This window comes from Clarias gariepinus, chromosome 7, assembly GCF_024256425.1.
Source record: "Clarias gariepinus isolate MV-2021 ecotype Netherlands chromosome 7, CGAR_prim_01v2, whole genome shotgun sequence".
Taxonomy (NCBI): Eukaryota; Metazoa; Chordata; class Actinopteri; order Siluriformes; family Clariidae; genus Clarias; species Clarias gariepinus.
In genome coordinates, this window is record NC_071106.1 from 6,187,545 (window position 1) to 6,209,281 (window position 21,737).

Sequence of the window (21,737 nt, forward strand, 5' to 3'; positions counted from 1 at the left end):
TGAAAGAATAAAGTTATGTTAAAACCAAACACACCATTGCTTTTCTTGTGAAATTCCCAATGAGTTTAATGTGTCACATGACCCTCTTCCTATTGAAAAAAAAAACAAAAGTTGGATCCAAAATGACTGACTTCAAAATGGCCACCATGGTCACCACCCATCTTGAAAAGTTTTCCCCCTCACATATACTAATGTGCCACAAACAGAAAGGAATGTTAATATTACCAACTTTTCCCATTTTATTAAGGTGTATTTATATAAATGGCCCACCCTGTACAATACAATACACAATACATACGATACAATACATTTTAAGTTTACCAATAATTAAATTTTCTCTATACAGGTTCAGCTTATTAGTCAGTGATTTCAAAGGGTTGCAGTTAAAATAATCACAGGTACAACACTGCACTCAGATTATTATTTTGTTTTACGTAATTTTTTAACACAGTGATGTTAAACCACAAATACATGAAAATAGCTTAATATCCTGCATGGGCACATCAATTTTAATTTAAGACCTTTGTCAACAACAAGAATAAAAAAAAATTTGCCACAAAGGATATGTAAAAACTTAATGTACTGTATTATATCTTCCTGTATATGTTTACTGCATTTACTAAAATGGGACATATTTACTGTATCTTAATCAGTTTTAAGATTTTCATTTAAGATCAAGCCTGTCATTTATACGAGGTCCATAATTTAAACATCTTATAATAGTCTCACCTATCTGGACATCTAAATGCTTTAGCAGGTGCTTTAGCCATCATTTCCTTTTTAGTGTTCTTCTCTGGTTTCAACATGATTATATAGCACTTTGGAAAAAATATGCAGAATAGTAAACCAAAGCTTGATGCTAGGATGGCAAATATTTCTACAGCTACAGTGAATTTTCCAGGAGAGCTGACATAAGCAGGAATAAATGCGATCCAAACTGCACAGAATATAAGCATGCTGAATGTGATGAATTTGGCTTCATTAAAATTATCAGGCAGCTTCCGGGCCAGAAAAGCCAAAATAAAACACAAAGCAGCTAAGAGCCCTATGTAACCCAGCACAGTCCAAAAACCTACAGCTGAGCCTACATTGCATTCTAATATGATTTTTTCCTTGTAGTACTTCATATTTTTGTAGGGAAAAGGGGGAGATAGTGTTAACCATAGTACACAAACAATGACTTGTACAAAAGTGAAAGCAAGTACACTGAGTCTCTGCTGTAGAGGACCAAAGCATTTCATGACATTACTCCCTGGATGTGTAGCTCTGAAGGCCATTAACACCACTACTGTTTTCCCCAAAACACAGGAAATGCAGAGAACGAAGGTGATCCCAAATGCTGTGTGGCGCAGCATACAGGACCACTCAGAGGGCTGACCAATAAATGTAAGGGAACAAAGAAAACAGAGGAAAAGTGAGAAAAGCAACAGGAAGCTTAGTTCGGAATTATTTGCTTTAACAATTGGGGTTTCTTTATATTTAAAGAAAATGACTGTAATGTAGGCAGTGAATGATACTCCCAACAAAGAAAATGATGCAAGGATGATTCCCATTAATTCCTTAAATGACAGGAATTCTATTAGCTTTAGGACACAGGTATCTTTCTTTTTATTAGACCACAGTTCTGGGAGGCATTTTATACAAGTTAGAGAATCTAATAAAATAGAAACATATAAATGGAATTAATCAAATTCATGTCAGTAATTGCATTTCTGTTGCTAATGAATCTAATGAAAGAAAAAAATATTTAGATTTCTTAGCAATTTCTTTAATTATTTAGTAATCTTGAAGTCTTTCTGTGCCTTATTAATTATACCTGTTATATTGCTGATTTCCCCATCTGCACATGGTATACAGTCATAACAACAGATTGGCTTTCCTTTCTGCACAGCTTTTCTGGTTCCAGGGGCACAACTCAAACTACACACAGAGACTGGTACCTAAGAAAATATATTGTTTATATGTTTGTACAGATATAGATAACCTTCTCAAAATTGTATTGTACATCTGTTTATAATGCTTACTTGTGGTTTGTTGTGGGCCCAGGATATAGTGTTGTTGTTAAATGACAGCTGATGTTGAGTTAGCAAAGAGCCATCATAGAAGCCCACTTCAACAAATACTGTTTTACCATCTTTGTCTTGTTGCCAGTTCAGCAGTTCATACCTTGCTGCAGGGTCTCCATTTTTATCAAAGTATACGTCCTCTCCAGTTGGACTAATGAAATGGAGTTTCTTCAGCTCATTTACTACCTAAATAAATGATTCAAAACTCTTTGGTGACACATATTGCTACATGCTGTTTGTCAGGATGTCCTGTAACACTTACCTGCCATGGTTTATTAGCTATGTTTTCACATGCAGCAAGATTTTCTTGTTTACTGTCCATCTTTGAACAACCATATGTGTTATGCAGGGCATAAGCCACAGCATAAACTGCCTTGTAAACATTATTTGCAACTCGTAATTCGGAAACATCTGTATATGGATTTTTAGCATGTCTAAGACTTTCATTGCCGTTGCACATTTGATTAAATATCACATTTTCTTGTGTTTGAAGCTTACATTCAAAAATTGTCTCCCACAACTCTTTAAACATAGGTGCATCAGAAGTTGGATTAAGCTTGGTTAGGAATTCGCCAAAGCCATTAATTTGGCCTTTTGGCATTGCAAAACCAATGGATCCTTTTAAAAGATGCTGCCACTGAGCATTATCTGGGTTAATATCAGAAATCCAGGACTCACTACCAACCCATTGAAACCCAGTTAAGTTCTGGAGGGCCATTTCCTTTAGAAGAACCCCAATGTCAGAATATGCAACAAATGCTACAATCACTTTGGAGGTTGACGCCTTGATAATCTCAACTACTTTCAGAATTTTTTCTTTGGGATCTGTCCTAAAGAATGCTTTTAAATATTCAACGCAAATTCCTTCTTCTTTGGCTGCAATAATAAATTCATTAATGCCATTGTTCCCATAGTCATTATCACTGCATATGGCACCTACCCATGTCCAGCCAAAATGCCTGACTAACTTAGCCAGAGCTCTGCTCTGGAAGTAATCACTGGGAACAGTTCTGAAGAAAGATGGATATTTTCTTTTGTCACTTAGGCATGCACATGTTGCAAAGTGACTGACCTGAAATACATACATTTCATTACCCTCTCCATTATTATGCATGTTTTTGTTCTATTTATGATTTTTGTAGTATTATTAGGAAAAAAAATACCACAGGTATGTGCAATGACCCCACAGTAACAGCAATGGCAATAGAGGGACTTGAGGATGGTTGTCCTATGATTGCTTGAACTGCATCAGGTTTTTTACATGTCATTTCAAATGTATTTTTACCATTGTCATTAACTAAGGACATTGTGGCTCTGGTAGTTATCTCTACTGCTCCACAGGAATCATATATTTTATAACCCAGTTTGACCCCAGGAAGAATATCAGTTCTGTTGTTGATTTCCTCAACAGCAAAAATCATTGTTTGGGCATTTTGAAATTCACGAAGGCTTAAACTACAGGATCAAGAAAACAAAATGACATATTGTTTCAATTTAACCTGAAAGCACGAACATAATTACATGCTTATACATATTGTAGTTCAAAATATTCAAAATGTTTTTATTTTCTTAAAATCAATACACACAAAACCATTGTAATAGCTCCATTTACGAATTCAAGGAAAATATAACTCCCATGTGCTCTCACCCTCTGCATTTTGGTTGCAACGGTCCAGATGTAAAGACATGTGTTGTCTGGTCCCATTTGACATGGAAGGAAAAAATACCGCCAATCAGTACATCTCCATCTTTGCTGAGTTGAGGAGGATTGTGCAGACCAAGTAAGCTGCAGGGAGGATCAGCTGCTCTCACTTGAGTAAATAAAAGCCATGTGTGCAGGAACCTCATTCTCATCGCCCCATAAATACCACTATGGCTGTTAATTCATTTATATAACCATTTGACTCCCAAATTGACAAATCCCTAGCGTGTGGTTTTCAGAAATGCATTACCTCATCATTTACCTATTCAGCTCAATTTGTGGCAAAATATTAAGAGATGGCTCCCTAATTAATAAAATGGTTTCCAAGATAAACATGAATAAATCATGTTGTATATATATAATATAAAATGGGAGGGGGGTGTTTTAATAAAACAACGTTTATCCAACATGAATCAGACATTTGGCAGATGTATGAACATCTGATAAACATTATCTAAAGAGCGGAGCAGGGATGTTTTAATTCATTTACATCTTAAATATGTAGAATAAGCGTCGTTCTAACATCTGGTACGGACGTCTCGGCGACATCTGCCAGATGAGCAAATGCCCTCTGCCAGACATCTGCTAGATGAAAAAAAGATGACATTGCATAGACGTCTCTGCGACGTGTGTGTGCTATCTGGGCAACAACAGTAACAATTAAAGAAATAAAGCAAAACTTATAAATAAATTAGATTAAAAGATTAAAAACCACAAGAAACGGGAAGAGATGCAATAGCCTGTCAGTGATAATGAAATTGGAGTAAAGTAAATTACCATATAGAGCATTCGTGGGATACATGAGCCATGAGGTAAAGCCCTACATCCCCCTTAAGATGTTACAAGTGCCAAAGATATGGGCATATTGCATCGGTGTGTAGAGGTAAACAAAGGTGTGAGGGATGTGCATGGAAGCATGAATATGGAAAATGCGAGACACGAACCAAACTCAAATGCTGTTATTGTGGAGAAGAACACAGTGCAGCAAAAAGCTAGCAAAAAAGCGGCTAAAGTACAGAGGACTAGAACAGAGCAAGAAATAACATATGCAGAGGCACTAAAAGTCACAAACAAGGAAAAATTATAAGGTCTGGGAAAAGAGAGAAAAGATACACACTAGATGTAGCCAAATTAAAGAAGACACTTTGACTCTAAACCAAAACAACTTCGTACTCTTAATTAACTGCTCAGCACAGAAAAACAAGAAAACATAGAAAATAAAGATCAAAGTAAACGCAGGCAAAAAACACATAGGGATAGACGGACTAAGTTGGGAAAAAGTCAATGAAAAATTAAATGAGAGTGTAGTCAATACATAAACCAGAAATAAAGATATTACAATGAAATGCAAGAAGTTTAATAGCTAACGGACAAGAACTTAAAAAGTTCATAGCAGATAAACCAGAAAAACACAAATTATATGCATACAAGAAACTTGGCTAAAAACAAAATAGGAATACAAGATACTAGGTTATATGACAATAACAGTCAAAAGTATGAACAGAGAAAAGCAGCATAACAATAGTAAACTACTACAATCCATGTAAAAAATTAAATAACAGCACACTGGAAGAAATTATAGGAAAATGGGAAAAACACATTATATAGTGTGGAGACTTCAATGCACACAATACACTCTGGGGAAGCAGAGAAACACATAAACGGTCGTAGAGGAATTTATAATAAATAGAGGACTAGTATGCATAAAGAACAGCGAGGGAACCAGATACAACACCACACATAACACAGAGTGCAATAGACGTAACAATTGTGTCAAAAGAAACCGCAGGAATTTGTACATTGAAAATCCAAAAGTACTTTACCATGGGAAGTAACTATTATTCGATATTAATTAAAATAGAAGTAAGCAATAGACAAGAGAGGGAAAATAAAATACAAAGATGGATATTGGGGAAAGCTAAGTGGGAGAAACTTAAAACAAAGATAGACACGAGATATAAGGAAGAATCAATTCTAAGTATAACAGAAATAGAAGAACTTAAAAACAGAATAACTAATATTATTAACCAAACAGCATGCAAAACGATCCCAAAAAACAAAGGTGTAACATAAGTAAAATGCGTACCATAGTGGAATGAAGACTGTAGCAATACTGTCAAAAATAGAATTAAAGCACTTAAACAACTCAAACACCATTCACTAGAAAAACTAATCCAATATAAGAAAGCACAGGCGATAGTCAGGAAAAACATAAGAACATCTCAACCTAATATGTAAAACAGGTAATATCCCCAAAGACTGCTAATTCTCTCCATCTGTTCTTTACTTTTCTTCCCATCCCGAGGCATCTGGAGATTGTACCAGCTTCAGTAGACAAAGGCCAACTCTGCGAGGATCCTGAGACATCCAGAGAAGGACCAGCTCCAGCTAAATTCTGCCTTATTATAATTGGAGCTACACACCCTGCTCCTGTGCTCCCAGTGATCCAGACCCCATCTGCCCTCTGCACCTACTGACTCATCCCTATGCTGAACTGGACTTCATGTTAATTTAAAGAATTTCTGTTATATTGTACTTTCAGCTGCATAACACACATGATGTTATATCATCTCTATCTGTTATCACCCAAATGAGGATGGGTTCCCTGTTGAGTCTGGTTCCTCTCAAGGTTTCTTCCTATTGCCATCTCAGGGAGTTTTTCCTTGCCACTGTCGCCGTTACCCTTGGCTAGCTCATCAGAGACATTTCATTCATCATTCATTTAATTATTATCTAGACACATTTTTCTCACACATACACACTTCCAAATATTTTCTTTTCTTTTCTAAAAAAAAAAACATTCTTAAATTTTTTGTGAAGCTGCTTTGAGACAATGACCATTGTTAAAAGCGCTATATAAATAAAATTGAATTGAATATCTACCTGGAGGAAACCCACCAAGCATGGGGAGAACATGCAAACTTCATGCACACAGAGACGGGAATCGAGCCTGGCCGGGAATTGAACCCAGACCCTGGAGCTGCAGGGCGACAGTGCTAACCACTACACCACCGTGCCACCTCAATATTATTCAGCATCATGATAAACAACATATTCGATAGAGTAGAAGAAACAGTAGGAAAATCACTATATGCAGAGGACGGAGCACTGTGGGTCAGAGGCAGGAACACAACAGTACATCAGCTCAAGCCTTGAGAGTCTGTTGTGGAGCCTTCAAAACATCACCAGTATCAGCTATGCAGGTAGAAATGGAAGTCAACACTCAATTTGTGTTTATATACTGTACTATATACTGTAATAGACAACCATTTTTATTTTATTTTACTGTTATGTAAATCGAAAGTATAAGAAGAATAAATCTAATGTGTACATACTGGGTTAACCTACAAGGGCATACCAAAGAACATCCAACAAAGGTTATTCTTAAAGAATGCTGGGAACATAGCAAAACAACCTACACAGCTTCAGATGAATAGGGGACACTAAAGCAAAAAGCCTAGGACTCAACAATAAGCTCAACATCAGTCCCACAGTACCACTGCACAGCACCCCATCATGGAAACTGATAACCCCACAAGTAGACGTAGCCAAAAAAATAAAAATAATAAATTAAGGACAACTCAACAAACATCCCATGCTGGCTAATAGTGCAAAACCATTTTGCCCAGGTTCCAAAGACCCAGGTACTGGATAAGAGGGGCAGCCTTCTACATCCCACAACACAAAATGTCAGCTAAAGAAGGAATAACAGACCAACTGTCAGTACACACCTCTGAACTAATAGGAATACAAATGGCACTTAAATGGGTGGAGAAGAATCATCAAGGAGAGAAAATAATAGCATCTAATAACATGTCGGCCATAACCAAAATATGCAAACAAAAATATGGCAGAAGAAACAGGTAGACATATGCATAAAATAAAAAAAGAAAAATGATCAAAAGAGGGAAAGTATGGGGCAGAAAAAGAAAAGAGGAAATCATCATAGCTAGGCTAAGAATAGGACTAAACCAAAACATGAATAAACCAAAGTCTTAAGATAATAGGCAAACACCCAACTGGAAAATGTGAATTCTGTGGACAAACAAAGACAGGAACTCTAGTATACTGTAAATCTGATGATCCACACTCCAGTCCAGCAGGTGGCATCCTAATGCACCTATAAGTTGTCTGCCAGTCACCAAAAACAACAAAGAAAACAAAGAAGAAGAAGAAGGGAGGTGAGGTGTTGGTTGAGATTTTAGCGTTTTGGATATTGGATTGTGTATTCTGGTTTTTACTTTTTGCCTTCCTTTGATTTTGAGTTTTGATTATTGCTTTGTCCCTTTTAGTTTGGTTGTTTGGTTCTTTGTACATTTTATATATATATATATATATATATATACTCAGCAAAAAAAGAAACGTCCCTTTTTCAGGACTGTGTATTTCAAGAATAATGTAAAAATCCAAATAACTTCATACTATGTAGATCTTCATTGTAAAGGGTTTAAACAATGTTTTCCATGCATGTTCAATTAACCATAATCAATTAATTAACATGCACCTGTGGAATGGTCATTAAGACCTTAACAGCTTACAGAAAGTAGGCATTTAAGGTCACAGTTCTAAAAATGCAGGACACTAAAGAGACTTGTCTACCGACTGTGAAAAACACCCAAAGAAAGATGCCCAGGGTCCCTGCTCATCTGCGTGAACGTGCATTAGGCATGCTGCAGGGAGGCATGAGGACTGCTGATGTGGCTAGGGCAATAAATCGCCATGTCCGCACTGTGAGACGCCTAAGACAGCGCTACAGGGAGACAGGAAGGACAGCTGATCATCCTTGCAGTGGAAGACCACGTGTAACAACACCTGCACAGGATCGGTACATCTGAATATCACACCTGCGGGAGATACCCGATTCACACCAGGAACACACAATCCCTCCATCAGTGCTCAGACTGTCTGCAATAGGCAGTCCATAAGGAGGAGATGCACTGCAGTACTTCAAGCAGCTGGTGGCCACACCAGATACTGACTGGTACTTTTGATTTTGAGCTTCCCTTCATTTAGGGACACATTGTGAAACATTTTTAGTTTATGTCTTATGTCTTATCTTATGGTGTTGACTCTTTAAGTGTTCCTAGAGATATTTACACACTAAGTTTAACAGTAGTCGTTTCTTTTTTTGCTGAGTGTATATATATATATATATATATATAATAATATACTACTCGCAGGTTTTAAAGTATTTCAAATCGTCTGATATAAAAAAAAAAAAAGAGCACAATACTGTAGGTCTTGTCACACATTTCAACTCGGGGGTAAGACAAATTAGGCCTTTCCTCAAACACCATTGAAGCCCATTTCAAAAGGATGATCAGGGAATTGATCACCCTATTTATTCTCATAGAATTTTCAGCTCAACAATAGTACCATCAAAAAATTTAATCCTGAACATACTTGCTGATACCTTGTCTAGTTGTTAAGAATTTTTTTTTTTTTTTGTGGTGTTGAATGAAATTTAGATGAACTTAGAAGTTCACATTTGCATGCGTCTGTGTTGCTGTATTTAGTAGCGTGTGTATATTGTGTCCAGGTCGCTTGTGAATTCGAGGGGCATGGCTGGTTAAAAAAAAGTTTGGCAAATTTCACCCATAACTTGTTGACTCCTCTTTGCCCTTGTTTTTCTGCAAATTGCGCAGCTGTCTACTACTTTCTTGGCAAGTCTCCGACCTTTAGTCACCCATGCCCTGTGCCTCTTCCTGAGAGGCATACCTGCTACCTCCTCATGATTTGCATTGTGGGCTTCTCAGGCCAATAATGTGGACACCCATGCCCTGTCAGTTAATATCTGAACTGCAACCTTGTCCTTATCAAAGATTTTGATTCTGCCATCACATGTTGGGAGTCCTGAGTATTCTCTGTATACGGTAAGTCTGATAAATTTAGTGTCAGAAAATGTCACACCCTCCTGTGCTGCTAAAAAGAGTCCGTTTAGCGCATTCTCCTGCTCTTCTGAGGTGAGCACAGCTTTTTTGGTTTCTCTTTCTGATGCAACTTTCTGTTTTCCATCCTTTGAGTTTTTAGGAAAGCACTTTCAACCTCACTTACAGATGTGGCCATTAAGACTGCGCGTTTTCCCGCGGGATGCCGCAATTTAGCGAGCGGCGTGCCGCGACTTGCCGTAAGCAACATTCGGGAATTTAAATAAATGTGTTGTGCTTCACTAAATATCCGCCAGATGGCGCATGGTGTCATATTCTGAGCTGGTATGAGATGGACGCAAGATGCAGGGGTTTAGTTTTCACGTCTTTTTATTTCTGTGTCAGAGGTGAACATAAAAGATAATTATAGTTAAATGAAAGAAACAAACAAACACTCTCTCAGGCCGGGTCTGCAGGCGGGATCCCAAGAGGATAGTCTCAAACAAAGAATCTCTAGGAACTAAAAACCTTAAGGCAAAAGCACAGTCATTTACTGAGCGCTGCTCAGTCTTGAACTTGACACACTTCCACATCGTAAACCGGCCCGGACCCTGCAAACACCGTTCAGTCCTGAGGGGGAGAGAGCAAAAACACAGACAAACGTTACTAATAGACACATGAACGCAAATGACAAACCGACAGTGAACGGACAAGTGCCTACGGGTTCGGCTGGTTTAAATAGAGACACACAAGGGCAAGACACAGGTGAAACTAATTACACATTCCTGAGAGACATACCAACACAGACACACTAGGGGGAGACAAAGCGGTGGCTCAGTAATCCGGTGAACTTGACCTTATTCCCCGGGGCCGTGGTGGCACAGGTGTGACACATGGAAGGACTTTATCTAAAAATTGGACCAAGTACAACGAAGAATTGTATATAATTGGTTATCCTAAAACAATATTGTTTCCAATGCTGAAGCAAACATGAACTTTATTTTGTTTTACAAATTCGTGCTTTAAAATTCTTAATAAGTTTCTTATATATTTTTTGTAATGTTTTAACAGGGACAAAACAGTGAAAGACATGGCAATGTCTCGGTTTACATGGTGTTGAAATTAATTTAATTTCCTGATAGTAGGCTATCTGATAGTCTTAACTATGCGAATGTCCTGATTCGTGAATATGCCAACATATCTTATTTAAAACGTAAAAATGTGTCGACATCATCAGAAAACATGAATGAACTATATATATCATATTATTAAGTAAATACTATTTTATGAACACGAACTTCTTCGGGCTTTTTATAATAATCATCATATTTGCTGTTTGTGTCCAGCATTTAATAATTATTTCATACATTATTTAACCACGGCTGGAAATAATAGCTAGAATGTGATGTGATTGTGAATTCATGACTGAAATAAAGCTGTTCGTCTTTTGTAAAGTACTTTCACTTTACAAAAAGCTGTGTTTTTATCAAAAGGTTGATAAACGCGTGTTGTACAGTATATACAACGCGACAGCGCGCTCAGTTACTCACTTCTCACCTTTCATGTAGGTCTGCTCGGACTTATTAATTCGTTTTAAACCCCTCAAAAATGCGTGTGTATACAGCTCAAAACCTCCATCAGTTATTAAAGATAGCATCTATTTAGAAAAAATGCCCCAGTGATTTCGAAGCTTCAGGAAATCTCCTGGCGCTCTGCGCATAACACCGGGCCACCTTATGTCGGAAAGAATTTTCAGAACAGTTTCTAAACGTGCGCTATTGTTTTTTACTTATAATATTTGTTAAATTATTTTAAATGAGGTTTGGGATCAGGACTTCGATTCGGCATGGTGATTCTCCTCTTTAATTTACTCCAAAGTTTTAATCAGAGCTCAGCCACATGCATAAAGTTTTCCAGAGTGCACCGGCAGAGGTAGACTAATGATTATGAACGCCTCGGGAAAACAGCAAGCAGACTAACTCTGACCATTTAAAAAAACGTTTGCGTTCATTTTCTGACGCGCTCAAGTTCACCAAAAACAATACAGCGCACCTTATTTGCTTTTAAACATTTATAAAATCACAAAGTTTTTTTGTTATTGTGAGTGCGCTTAAATAAAAGTTGAGTCTTATAAAGGCAGGTAGTCTTATATAGTTTTATTATATAGTTTTTGCACATTAATCAGAGTCCTCATCTGTTACATTTTTGAGGACAATAGTTTTTTTTCAGCCTGTCACGGCGTGCGCCCAAATCAATATCGCTCCTCGCTCACTAGTTAGGCGGCCTCTCCTTCAGATATGCGAAGAAGCGGGGCTGCAGAATTAAGCACGAATGGTGAAGAAGAGCTCTCCTAGCTAATGATCCCGGGCTTCCAATCCGCGCTATAAAATACTCGGGGTTTGTTGGTTTACAGTGAATTTTACTACGCGGTGTGAGTGAGACGCGCGCACAACAACGCGGAAGTACGGCATGCAAGCGGGGCAAATGGAACGCGCCCCAAGGACTTCAAAGAAGAGCCAGCGCAAGCGGACGGAGGCAGGAGCTTCTGTCCACGGATGGCCGTCGTACTCGTATTTTATAGCGCAGGGTGCAAGCCCGGGATCATTGGCATAGATAGCTCACCAGCATGTCATGTGGGCATTATAAGATTTGTATTGAAAACTTCTAACTAAAAAAGTGGCAGCTGGCACGCCTAAAAATAGACGAAAGGTTAATTTTTTTATAGTCTAAATTAAAATCCTCCTCTTTAGTGCCTCCTATTCCTATTAATCCTATTGTTCTTTTAGTGTCACTGCGTGTGCTTACAATGCCAGACAACATTCAAATGCAATTATTCACTCTCCCCAAGTGTAAATCAGCTGTTCTCACATATACATATTAACCTATACGTTCTCACCTAAAGTGTTTAGGTAAAATTCCACCTATACAAGTGTGACAAATATGCAAAGAAAAAAATTAGGAAGGGGCAAATACTTTTTCATGGCACTTCACATGTAGTCAGATTGTTCCACTGGGCTGAAACTGTGGCAGGTGGAGTTATAGCACTTTTCAAATCACACTAACTATACACTGATATGAATAACTTTGAATGATGAATGCTACGTTAATGTGATCTCGGGCTTGCTCCACATTTATAAAAGCAAAGCGCGGAGTTTAGTCCGAGATCAGGGAAGTACGTGATGTGGTGGAGAATAGGCAGTGGCGGTTCTACACTGAATTGCTTCCCGGGCGAGACTCCAATAACAATAAGAAAAGCCTTAGAGGTAAATGCTGTGAAATGCTTCAAATAAACAGACTCTGCCTATAACAGGTCAGGGACAGTGAGGCTGGATCCAGCAGCGCACCTTATCCCACATCATAATACATGCTGATGATGACCAACACGTCTCTCCTGATCTACCAGAGCCAAGTAAAAAGAATGGCAATCAAACAGAATAAAATTAGTAGCAGCATTAACTTGTGCTAGTTATTATTATGGTGGTCTATATTGTCTTTATAGATTTATATGTTGTTTGTCTTGATGTTCTTTTTTTTTTTCGTTTTTTTGTTTTACTAATATGACCCAATATATGTTCAGTGATACTTCAAATAACATGTTTAAATAGCATTGATTTCTGGATTGTGTTATATTTTTAAACTAGTAACTGGCGTTAAAAATGTATCTCCACATTAATGAGCCAATGTATTATGGTGTGGGCTGCTGTGGGCCAGGAAGTCCAGGGACACTTTTTGGTCCCAGTCCGCCCCTGTAATAACGAATGGAGAAAGCGCAGTCAAAGCCCGGGGATTCTGCGTTTCGCAGGGGGCCAGTTGTGAAAATCTGACACTCAGTGACAGCCAATGAAATTTAAGCATTTTTGCCGCTTTCCACGTGGTGTGGCGTTGCTTAAATAATAGTATAAAATCGTCCAGACCCTGGTTCGAATCCCGCTCTGGGTGAAAATGTAATAAATGTGAATCCTTTGTTTTATACTTTTTGCTTATGATTATCATTAAATTATAGCAACTGTGAGGTGAGTGCTAATGTGTTTCATAGCTTAAGAAAAAAAATTCTCAATTGCAAACATGCATTTAGTACTAAACCATAACTTGATAATGTAATGGCTATATCGTGGCATTTTAGCGCATAACACCGGCATTTTGAACACTGGCTGGGAATCGAACCCAGACCTCCTGCACCAGTACCCGTCTACGTTTAAAGCGCATAAAAACAATAAAACAATACTGTTATAGGCTAACATCACACATCTTTGTAGTCCTTTTGCACACGTGCGGGTGCGTTACAATAATGATAAATTCGGAGAACTACTACTACTAATAATAATTCTGAATGAAAATGAAGAATAAATACATATCAGTTTGAGCTTGACACTTTTATGAGCTCTGTCGCTTGCTGTCAATGGGCGCCTAAGAGACATAAAATTTTTCGGCTTCAGTAGACACACAATACTTTAGACTGAAACACGACTGCCCCCTACAGGTATTGAAGGGCATTTTCACAGCTCGCCGCGCGTAGCCGCGGCATGTCGCGGGATCCCTTTTCCGAAAACGTGCGTTTTTAAAGGCCAGATCTGTATGTTTTATGGAAGTGGATGGGTCCTGAATCTATGGATACTTTGTATCCCAGTATGGGGACTCATTGTGGAAATCTTTTTCAACATAGGTGAGACCCTCTCTTATAATCTCAAGTTCCTTCTCCTCTGCTAGATTCATTTCTTTTCCTCCAGGCTGACAGTTACCACAACGGCACCAATCACATTTTGGTTCACAGGCTGCTCCAATACTGTCCCACTTCCACCACTCAAAAAAATCCTGGTTACTTGCCGTTTTCCTGAGTAGGATGTAGGCCGGGATTAAAAACAGTAATATGTGGTCAGAGTGGCCCAATTGTGGTAGTGGTGTAGCCCTGTAGCCCTCTTTAATGTTTGTGTAGCCTTTATCCAATGTGTTAGCTCCTCTGGTAGCACACTTGATATGCTGATGGAATTTAGGGAGTACAGGTTTTAAATTTAGATGGTTGTAGTCCCCAGCAACAATTTGCATATGCAATTCTGAGTGAGGATGAATGCTGGAGTCAACAGGTGGGATGAGTCAGTATCTGTAGTGATTGGTCTCTGAGGTCATGCATTGGTTATACATACACTTACTTCTGCCCCTAGGGTTAAAAATACTATGTGTATAAGACATGATGATGGTATCTCGGACAAAATACCCATGCGGAAGGAATGAGGAGGTTTGAAGATCCAGGTGCATTCTTCGTTGTCAAGGCATTTTGACACGCTAGACTTATGTGACTTGTCATGAAACATCTTAAGCTCCCTGCAAGCTCCCTTGAAGTTAGTACTGTAGTCTAATCATATTTGGTTATCTGTGTCTTGGATGCAAAGGGCATCCATAAAGGTCGATATGGACAGCTTTTAAACTTAAGTTAAGATGACTTTCCACCTTTTGCTGTTTGCCTGACATCTATGTGTGCGGCAGCTAGTTGTGATCCATGAACCGGCAAATTTCCACAGCAATGTTTGTGAGGGGCAGTTAAATACTGAGACGGTCTGCTGGTCAACCTCTACAACTTACCCCTTTCTTAAAGTAATGAAATGTGTAAGAACGAGAGGCTACAGCTTCTACAAGACCACGCCATGCAGAGAACTGGAGAGCTGGAGGACTGGCCATGACTGAAGTGAGACAATTTAGTCTCAATTCAATTAAATTAAATGAGAATGCAGAATCAGAGGTTTTCTCTCCAGCCATAAGTGTACCAAAGAACCAGAGCCCACTCCAACACTCAGTGAAAAAGTTAACGGGGTGATCCCCCCCCCCGAGGCATTCATAATCATTAGTCTACTTCTGCCAGTGCATTTTGGAAAACTTTATGCGTGCAGTTATTAGAGTAGGATCATAAGGCCGACTCCACATCCTCGAGCCCAAATCGCATTTAAATTAAAACAACAATCAGAGTAAGTAAACAATAGCCTATAACATTTTTATTTAGACTATTAAAAAAAATATATATTTTTAGGTGTGCCAGCTGCCACTGTTCTTATATGGCTTTTTGTCAGGGTGAATTGTTCGATGACCCTGTAAATTTCCATATTGGATATATCCATATTCCACTTGTTTGATTGTATGTATCATAAGATATTGATCACTGATTTATGTAAACAACTCTGTTTGGAGGAAGTGACGTGAAGACGTTTTATCTGCTTTTCTGGGGTCTCTGTGATCTAATGTTGCTTTTCCACTGCATAGTACGACATGGCACGGTTCAGTACAGCTCACTTTTGGGGTGGGTTTCCACTGGGAACAATACCTGGTACGTGGTCCTTTTTTTAGTACCACCTCAGCCAAGGTTCCAAGCGCGCCGAACCGTTACCAAAACGTGACGTGTAAACTCTGCTGGTCACTGATTGGCCAGAAAAAATCGTCATTACTGCGTCACTGAACTTGCGACATGAGACACAACAGACCCGCTAGTATTATTAGCACAGCCAGCAAATCGACGCAATCTACAGAGGTAGACCAACGAGCTATTGTTTTTGGAGAACACGATCGAGGATGGTACGTTGTGTTTTTATAATGCTTGAAATCTTAACTTTACTGATTTTATTGACGTCGATTCTTATTTAATATCACAATTTGACTGTAAAATCATAGGCTAATGAAGCACGAATTTCTAGTAGCTAACATTTATCAGTGGTAGTGCTATTGTTCATGATGTTCATGTTTTTTTTGTTGTTGTGTTGCAGTAATTTGTGCATTCCCAACTGATTAGACAAACTTTGCGTTTCAGACTCATTGTCCACGATCGATTCATTTGCACTTTCCACATGCAACGACTACGACTCCTCTTCCCAAGCGGTGCTAGCAGCGTCTCCACCACGCCCGCCAACACCATCTGCCTCCAGCTGCACAACGACACCGCAGCATGTGTTAACGGGTATAATACAAATTTAATATTTCATATATCATAATATGTACAAATAGGATATCACAATATAGGATATATATCCTTATATACCATGTCTCATGAATTACTGTTGCTTACCATAAATAGTATAATACCATAAATAATAATACCATAAAATACCATAGATACTGTAAATGTAATTGAGTAAAATCAAATGAATTTTAAAAATAGTTTCTCCCATTTTTACTCCAATTTTCTACGCTTTGGTCCAGGCAAGAGGAAGCGGAGCCTGCACCATCAGGAACATCTTGCTGTATTAAGAGAGATGCAGGTGGCAGACATTGAGCAGCAGGAGCTGAAGTTCCTCAGACACACTCCTGCACACCCAACCTGGAACGACTGTTTATCAAATGTTGTCCTTTTTATCTTCCTCAGGAGTTCACATCGGTCATAATCAGCGCCGTTTATATTCCACCACAAGCGGACACGGACACTGCTTTATGCGACCTGCATGAGGCACTCACACAGCACCAGACACAACACCGGGACGCTGCATTTATTTTGGCGGGGGACTAAACTTTAATGAACCCATCACATTCTCCACCAGGGGTGAAAGGACACTGGATTATTGCTACACAATGGGTACAAGGCACAATCTTGCCCCCTGGTTGGAAAACCCGACCATGCCGCCATCTTCCTCATGCCAAAATATAAACAGAGGCTTATACAGAAAGTTCTGGTTCAAAGGGAGGTTGAGCAATGGACGGACCAATCGGTGGCTGCCCTACAGGCGCACTCAAAGATGCAGACTGGGATTTGTTTCGGGAAAGCTCTAAAGACATCAGCGTGTTTACGGACGCAGTTGTGGGATTCATGGGGAAACTAGCAGATGATACCGGCAGAAACCGACTTTCAGAGCGTTTCCCAATCAGAAGCCGTGGGTGGATAACACCATCCGCGACACTCTGAGATCTCGCACTGCTGCCTATAAAGCGGGACATGCGGTAAGTGACATGGACTTGTACAAGGCTGCGTCATATAAGGGCAGGCAGCGCTACAGAAGTAAACAACTCCAACAGAGTGACTCTAGAAGCCTGTGGCCAAGAACAATGACGGACTATAAAGAAACAACATCTGGTATGACGAATGCGGACGTGTCTCTGGCAGACGAGCTGAACACTTTCTATGCTCGCTTTAAAGCTGCAGCTAACAGCGCTATCGGTGCTAGCAATACTTATGCTAATTCTAACAGCACTTATGGCTGCAGACAGGAAGACACTGCGAAATGCACCAGAAATGCGTTCATCATCTCTGAGCATGACGTGAGGAGAGCCTTCAGGAGAGTGAACACCAGAAAAGCAGCAGGACCAGACGGCATCTAAGGTCGAATCCTCCAAGCCTGCGCAGAGCAGCTAGCACCTGTGTTCACAGAGATATTCAACCTCTCCTTATCTCAGTCTGTAATCCCCACATGCTTCAAAGAGTCCATTACTGTCCTTGTTCCGAAGAAACCCCATCCAGCTTTCCTCAATGATTATCGCCCTGTACCCCTTACCGCAGTAGTAATGAAATGCTTTTCAGTGTTCTTCACTACCAGATACACTTGATCCACTACAGTTTGCTTACCGTCCAAATCGGTTAACTGACGATGCCATCTCTCACTGTACGTGCATGTTATTCACAAGTTCTGACACGTGTCTTTTGTTACACAGTTTCACTCACGACTTCGGACGTTTCGTTGATTTCTTTGTCTCTTGTTTATTTTCAACATCAAAGTACAACGGTTGTTACAGTTTCTTGCATAAATCCACTGTAGTCACGACAAGTCGCTTGCTGTGTTCTGTAGCTTCGATAGATTACAGTAACTACAACTTATTTTACTGTATTCCTTTTAGCTTACTGTCTCACGGTCAAAAGCTTGTGTCCTCGACACCTTTCTGTATCCTTCCGTGTCTTAACAACAACTAACTACTAACGTGCGTGATAGACATGAAAACTGCATAACTGTGGGATGATGTCACAGAACAACTCATGAAATGATGTCACAATACAAATTATGAGTATGATACTTAATGCTTAATGCTTAACTAATAAACTGAAATAAGATAAACATAACAACAAATCACAAGAATGAAATATGGCTTTACACTTTCAGCCCCTAATTGACAGGCAGGAAGACTGACAATTACACACATTTTTGTTTTGTTGTTTTTCCCTTTTTTTTTTTTTTTTTTTTTACAATTGGGCCACAACATTTACTATTGGAATAAAATTTGAATTAACTTTCTTAACACTTTAAACATTTGTTAACGGTTTAACTTAAGGTATTCATATCGCTATGTACCAAATGAAAGGAACATGACTACTTTATAAGGTAATTAACAGTCCATTTCACATATCAGGCACAGCTTATCGATGGGTCTTTCCAGGGTGCTGGTTTTAGATTTGACCAGTACACGTCTCACAAGTCTTTTTTTATCAGGGAACACTTTCGTGATCCGTCCGACGACCCATGAATTTTTTAGAGAAGACTTATCAATTATTAGAACTACGTCTCCGATCGTGAGGTTTTTTCTCACCTGAGACCATTTTTGGCGCTCCTGAAACAAGGGCAAGTATTCACGCACCCATCGCTTCCAGAATAGGTCGGCAAGATATTGAATTTGCTTCCACTTGCGACGTGCGTAAATGTCCTCCTTTTTGAAAAGTCCAGGAGGCAAGTTTGGCTGTTTTTTCATCAGCAGCAGGTGGTTAGGTGTCAGGGGCTCCAGGTCTGTGGGATCGTCTGTAGCAGTGGTAAGGGGACGGTCATTCATTATAGCTTCCACCTTACACAGGAATGTATGCAAGCTCTCATCGTTTAGTGTTTGTTCTTTTAGTACAGACCTCAAGATTTTTTTAGCTGATCTTATCTGCCTTTCCCATATTCCACCAAAATGAGACCCAGCAGGAGGATTAAATATTCATTGTATCCCCTTTTGCATGAGGACGCCTTCAATTTTTGACTGATTCCACTGTTGGATAGCTTTACGCAATTCAGTCTCAGCACCCATGAAGTTTGTTCCATTATCACTTCTCATAACTGACACCTGGCCTCTTCTGCACAAGAAGCGTCGAATAGCATGTAAGCAGGAGTCTGTATCTAATGACTGTGCGACTTCAATGTGCACGGCTCTTGTTGTCAGACAAGTAAACAATACGCCTTATCTTTTAACATTACTTCTACCCCGTTTGACCTCGAAGGGTCCAAAATAGTCTACCCCTACGTTAGTGAATGGTGGGTGATCTGGTGTTAGTCTAACGTGGCAGTTCTGACATTTTTTGTTCACTATTCTTTGCCCTGATTTTTCTGCATGTCACACAACTGGACAGAAACTTTCTCACAAGGGAATTTGCCGTCGGAATCCAGTATTTCTGCCGCAATTTTGAAAGCATTTAATTCCTTCCACAATGTCCGACCTGTTCGTGAGTGTTTCTTAAGATTAAAGTTGTAATGTGTGAGTCTTTGGGTATAATGACAGGGTGTTTTGCATGCTCAGGCATTGCAGACCAAGACGTCCTCCAACTCTTAGCACGGATTTTTACGGATGCATTACCCTTTTGTAACATGGAAATTTCGTCTTTGAATTTTTGGTTTTGAACGAACCTAATGACTTCGTTTTCTGCCATTGTTAAGTCCTTAATTGTTAGAGACTTATGGTTTTCTGTTATTGAGTTGTTTGCCTGTCCCTTAATCCTTTTTGTTCTCTGTTTAAGCATGTCTTTAACGCAAAGAATCCAGGCAACGGATCTTTTTAACTTATACCAGTCAGAGTGATAGTTAATCAGTTTACTCACGGCATCTGTGCTCTCTGTAGTTTTTACGAGATTCACTGAGGCTGAGTGTTTAATCTCAATGTCATCCTCTTTCGTCGACAGATCGTGAATGTTCTCAGGCCATTTACTCTCTGGTGTTTTAAGAAAGGGGGACCATGGATCCAATTGTTGTTTTTCATGAATTTTTCACAGGAGACTCCTCTGGAGGCAGCGTCAGCTGGGTTTTTTGAAGTGTTGACATACCTCCACTGCTGGGGCTTGGTTGACTCTCGTATGATGGAGATTCTGTTAGCGACAAAGGTTTTAAAGCAAAGTTTTTCATTAACAATGTATCTCAAGACAGTTGTGCTGTCGGTCCAAAACACAGAGTCCAGCAGTTTCATTTTCCTGTTGACCTTTTAACATTTTTTCGTTGTTTACAGCAACCACTGCCGCTGTCAATTCCATTCGGGGGATAGTAGTTTGTTTCAAGGGCGCTACGCGAGAATTCCCTATCATGAATGCACAGTGTGTGACTCCATCAGCATTTACTAACCTAATATACGAGACAACTCCATATCCCATTTCACTTGCATCTGAGAAGTGGTGAAGTTGTGCTGTGAAGTTGTGCTGTGAAGTTGAGCAGATTTCCAATCTCCTCTAGGTAGGCCGACTCATCGTTGTTGGCGATCAGGCCCAACACGACAGTGTCGTCAGCAAACTTGATGACGGTGGTGGAGTTGATAGTCGCCACGCAGTCGTGGGTGTACAAAGAGTGTACACCCTGGGGTGGTCCAGTGCTGAGAGTGAGGGAGGCTGAGACATGACCGCCCATCCTTACTGCCTGTGGTCTGCCAGTTAGGAAGTTGGAGATCCACTGGCACATAGATGAGTCCCAGGTGCTCCAGCTTGGTGGTGAGTGTGGAGGGAATTATGGTATTAAATGCAGAGCTGTAGTCGATGAAGAGCATTTTCATATAATTCCCGTTCCTAGTGTCCAGGTGAGTGAGTGATGTGTGGAAGAGGTGACAGATGGCATCATCAGTAGAATGGTTGGGGCGGTATGCAAACTGTAGTGGGTCGAGTGTGTCTGGTAGTGAAGAAATGATGAAGTCTCTGACCAGGCGTTCAAAGCACTTCATCACTACTGAGGTGAGAGCTACAGGGCGATAGTCATTAAGAGAAGCAGGTTGAGGTTTCTTTGGGACAGGAACAATAATGGACTCTTTGAAGCATGTGGGGATAACCGACTGAGATAAAGAGATGTTGAATATCTCAGTGAACACAGGTGCTAGCTGGTCTGCGCTGGCTCTGAGAATACGACCTGAGATGCCGTCTGGTCCTGCCGTCATGCTCGGTGATGATAGTTTTCGCTAGTTTTCTCCCGTAGCGCTGCTTCG

At 39.7% G+C, this 21,737-nt stretch overlaps 1 protein-coding gene across 1 annotated transcript in view; it reads right to left on the reverse strand.

The window, feature by feature from the left end:
- Nucleotides 1-725: 725 nt before the first annotated feature.
- The window catches only part of LOC128528153 (extracellular calcium-sensing receptor-like), a 30,822-nt gene continuing 9,810 nt past the window's right edge, over nucleotides 726-21,737 (reverse strand). Inside the window, exons 4-8 of the mRNA XM_053500907.1 lie at nucleotides 3,230-3,521; nucleotides 2,329-3,138; nucleotides 2,025-2,252; nucleotides 1,817-1,940; nucleotides 726-1,654 (exon numbers count right to left, since the gene is read on the reverse strand). Coding sequence (XP_053356882.1) covers nucleotides 726-1,654; nucleotides 1,817-1,940; nucleotides 2,025-2,252; nucleotides 2,329-3,138; nucleotides 3,230-3,521 — 2,383 coding nt within the window. The remainder of the gene's footprint in view (nucleotides 1,655-1,816; nucleotides 1,941-2,024; nucleotides 2,253-2,328; nucleotides 3,139-3,229; nucleotides 3,522-21,737) is intronic.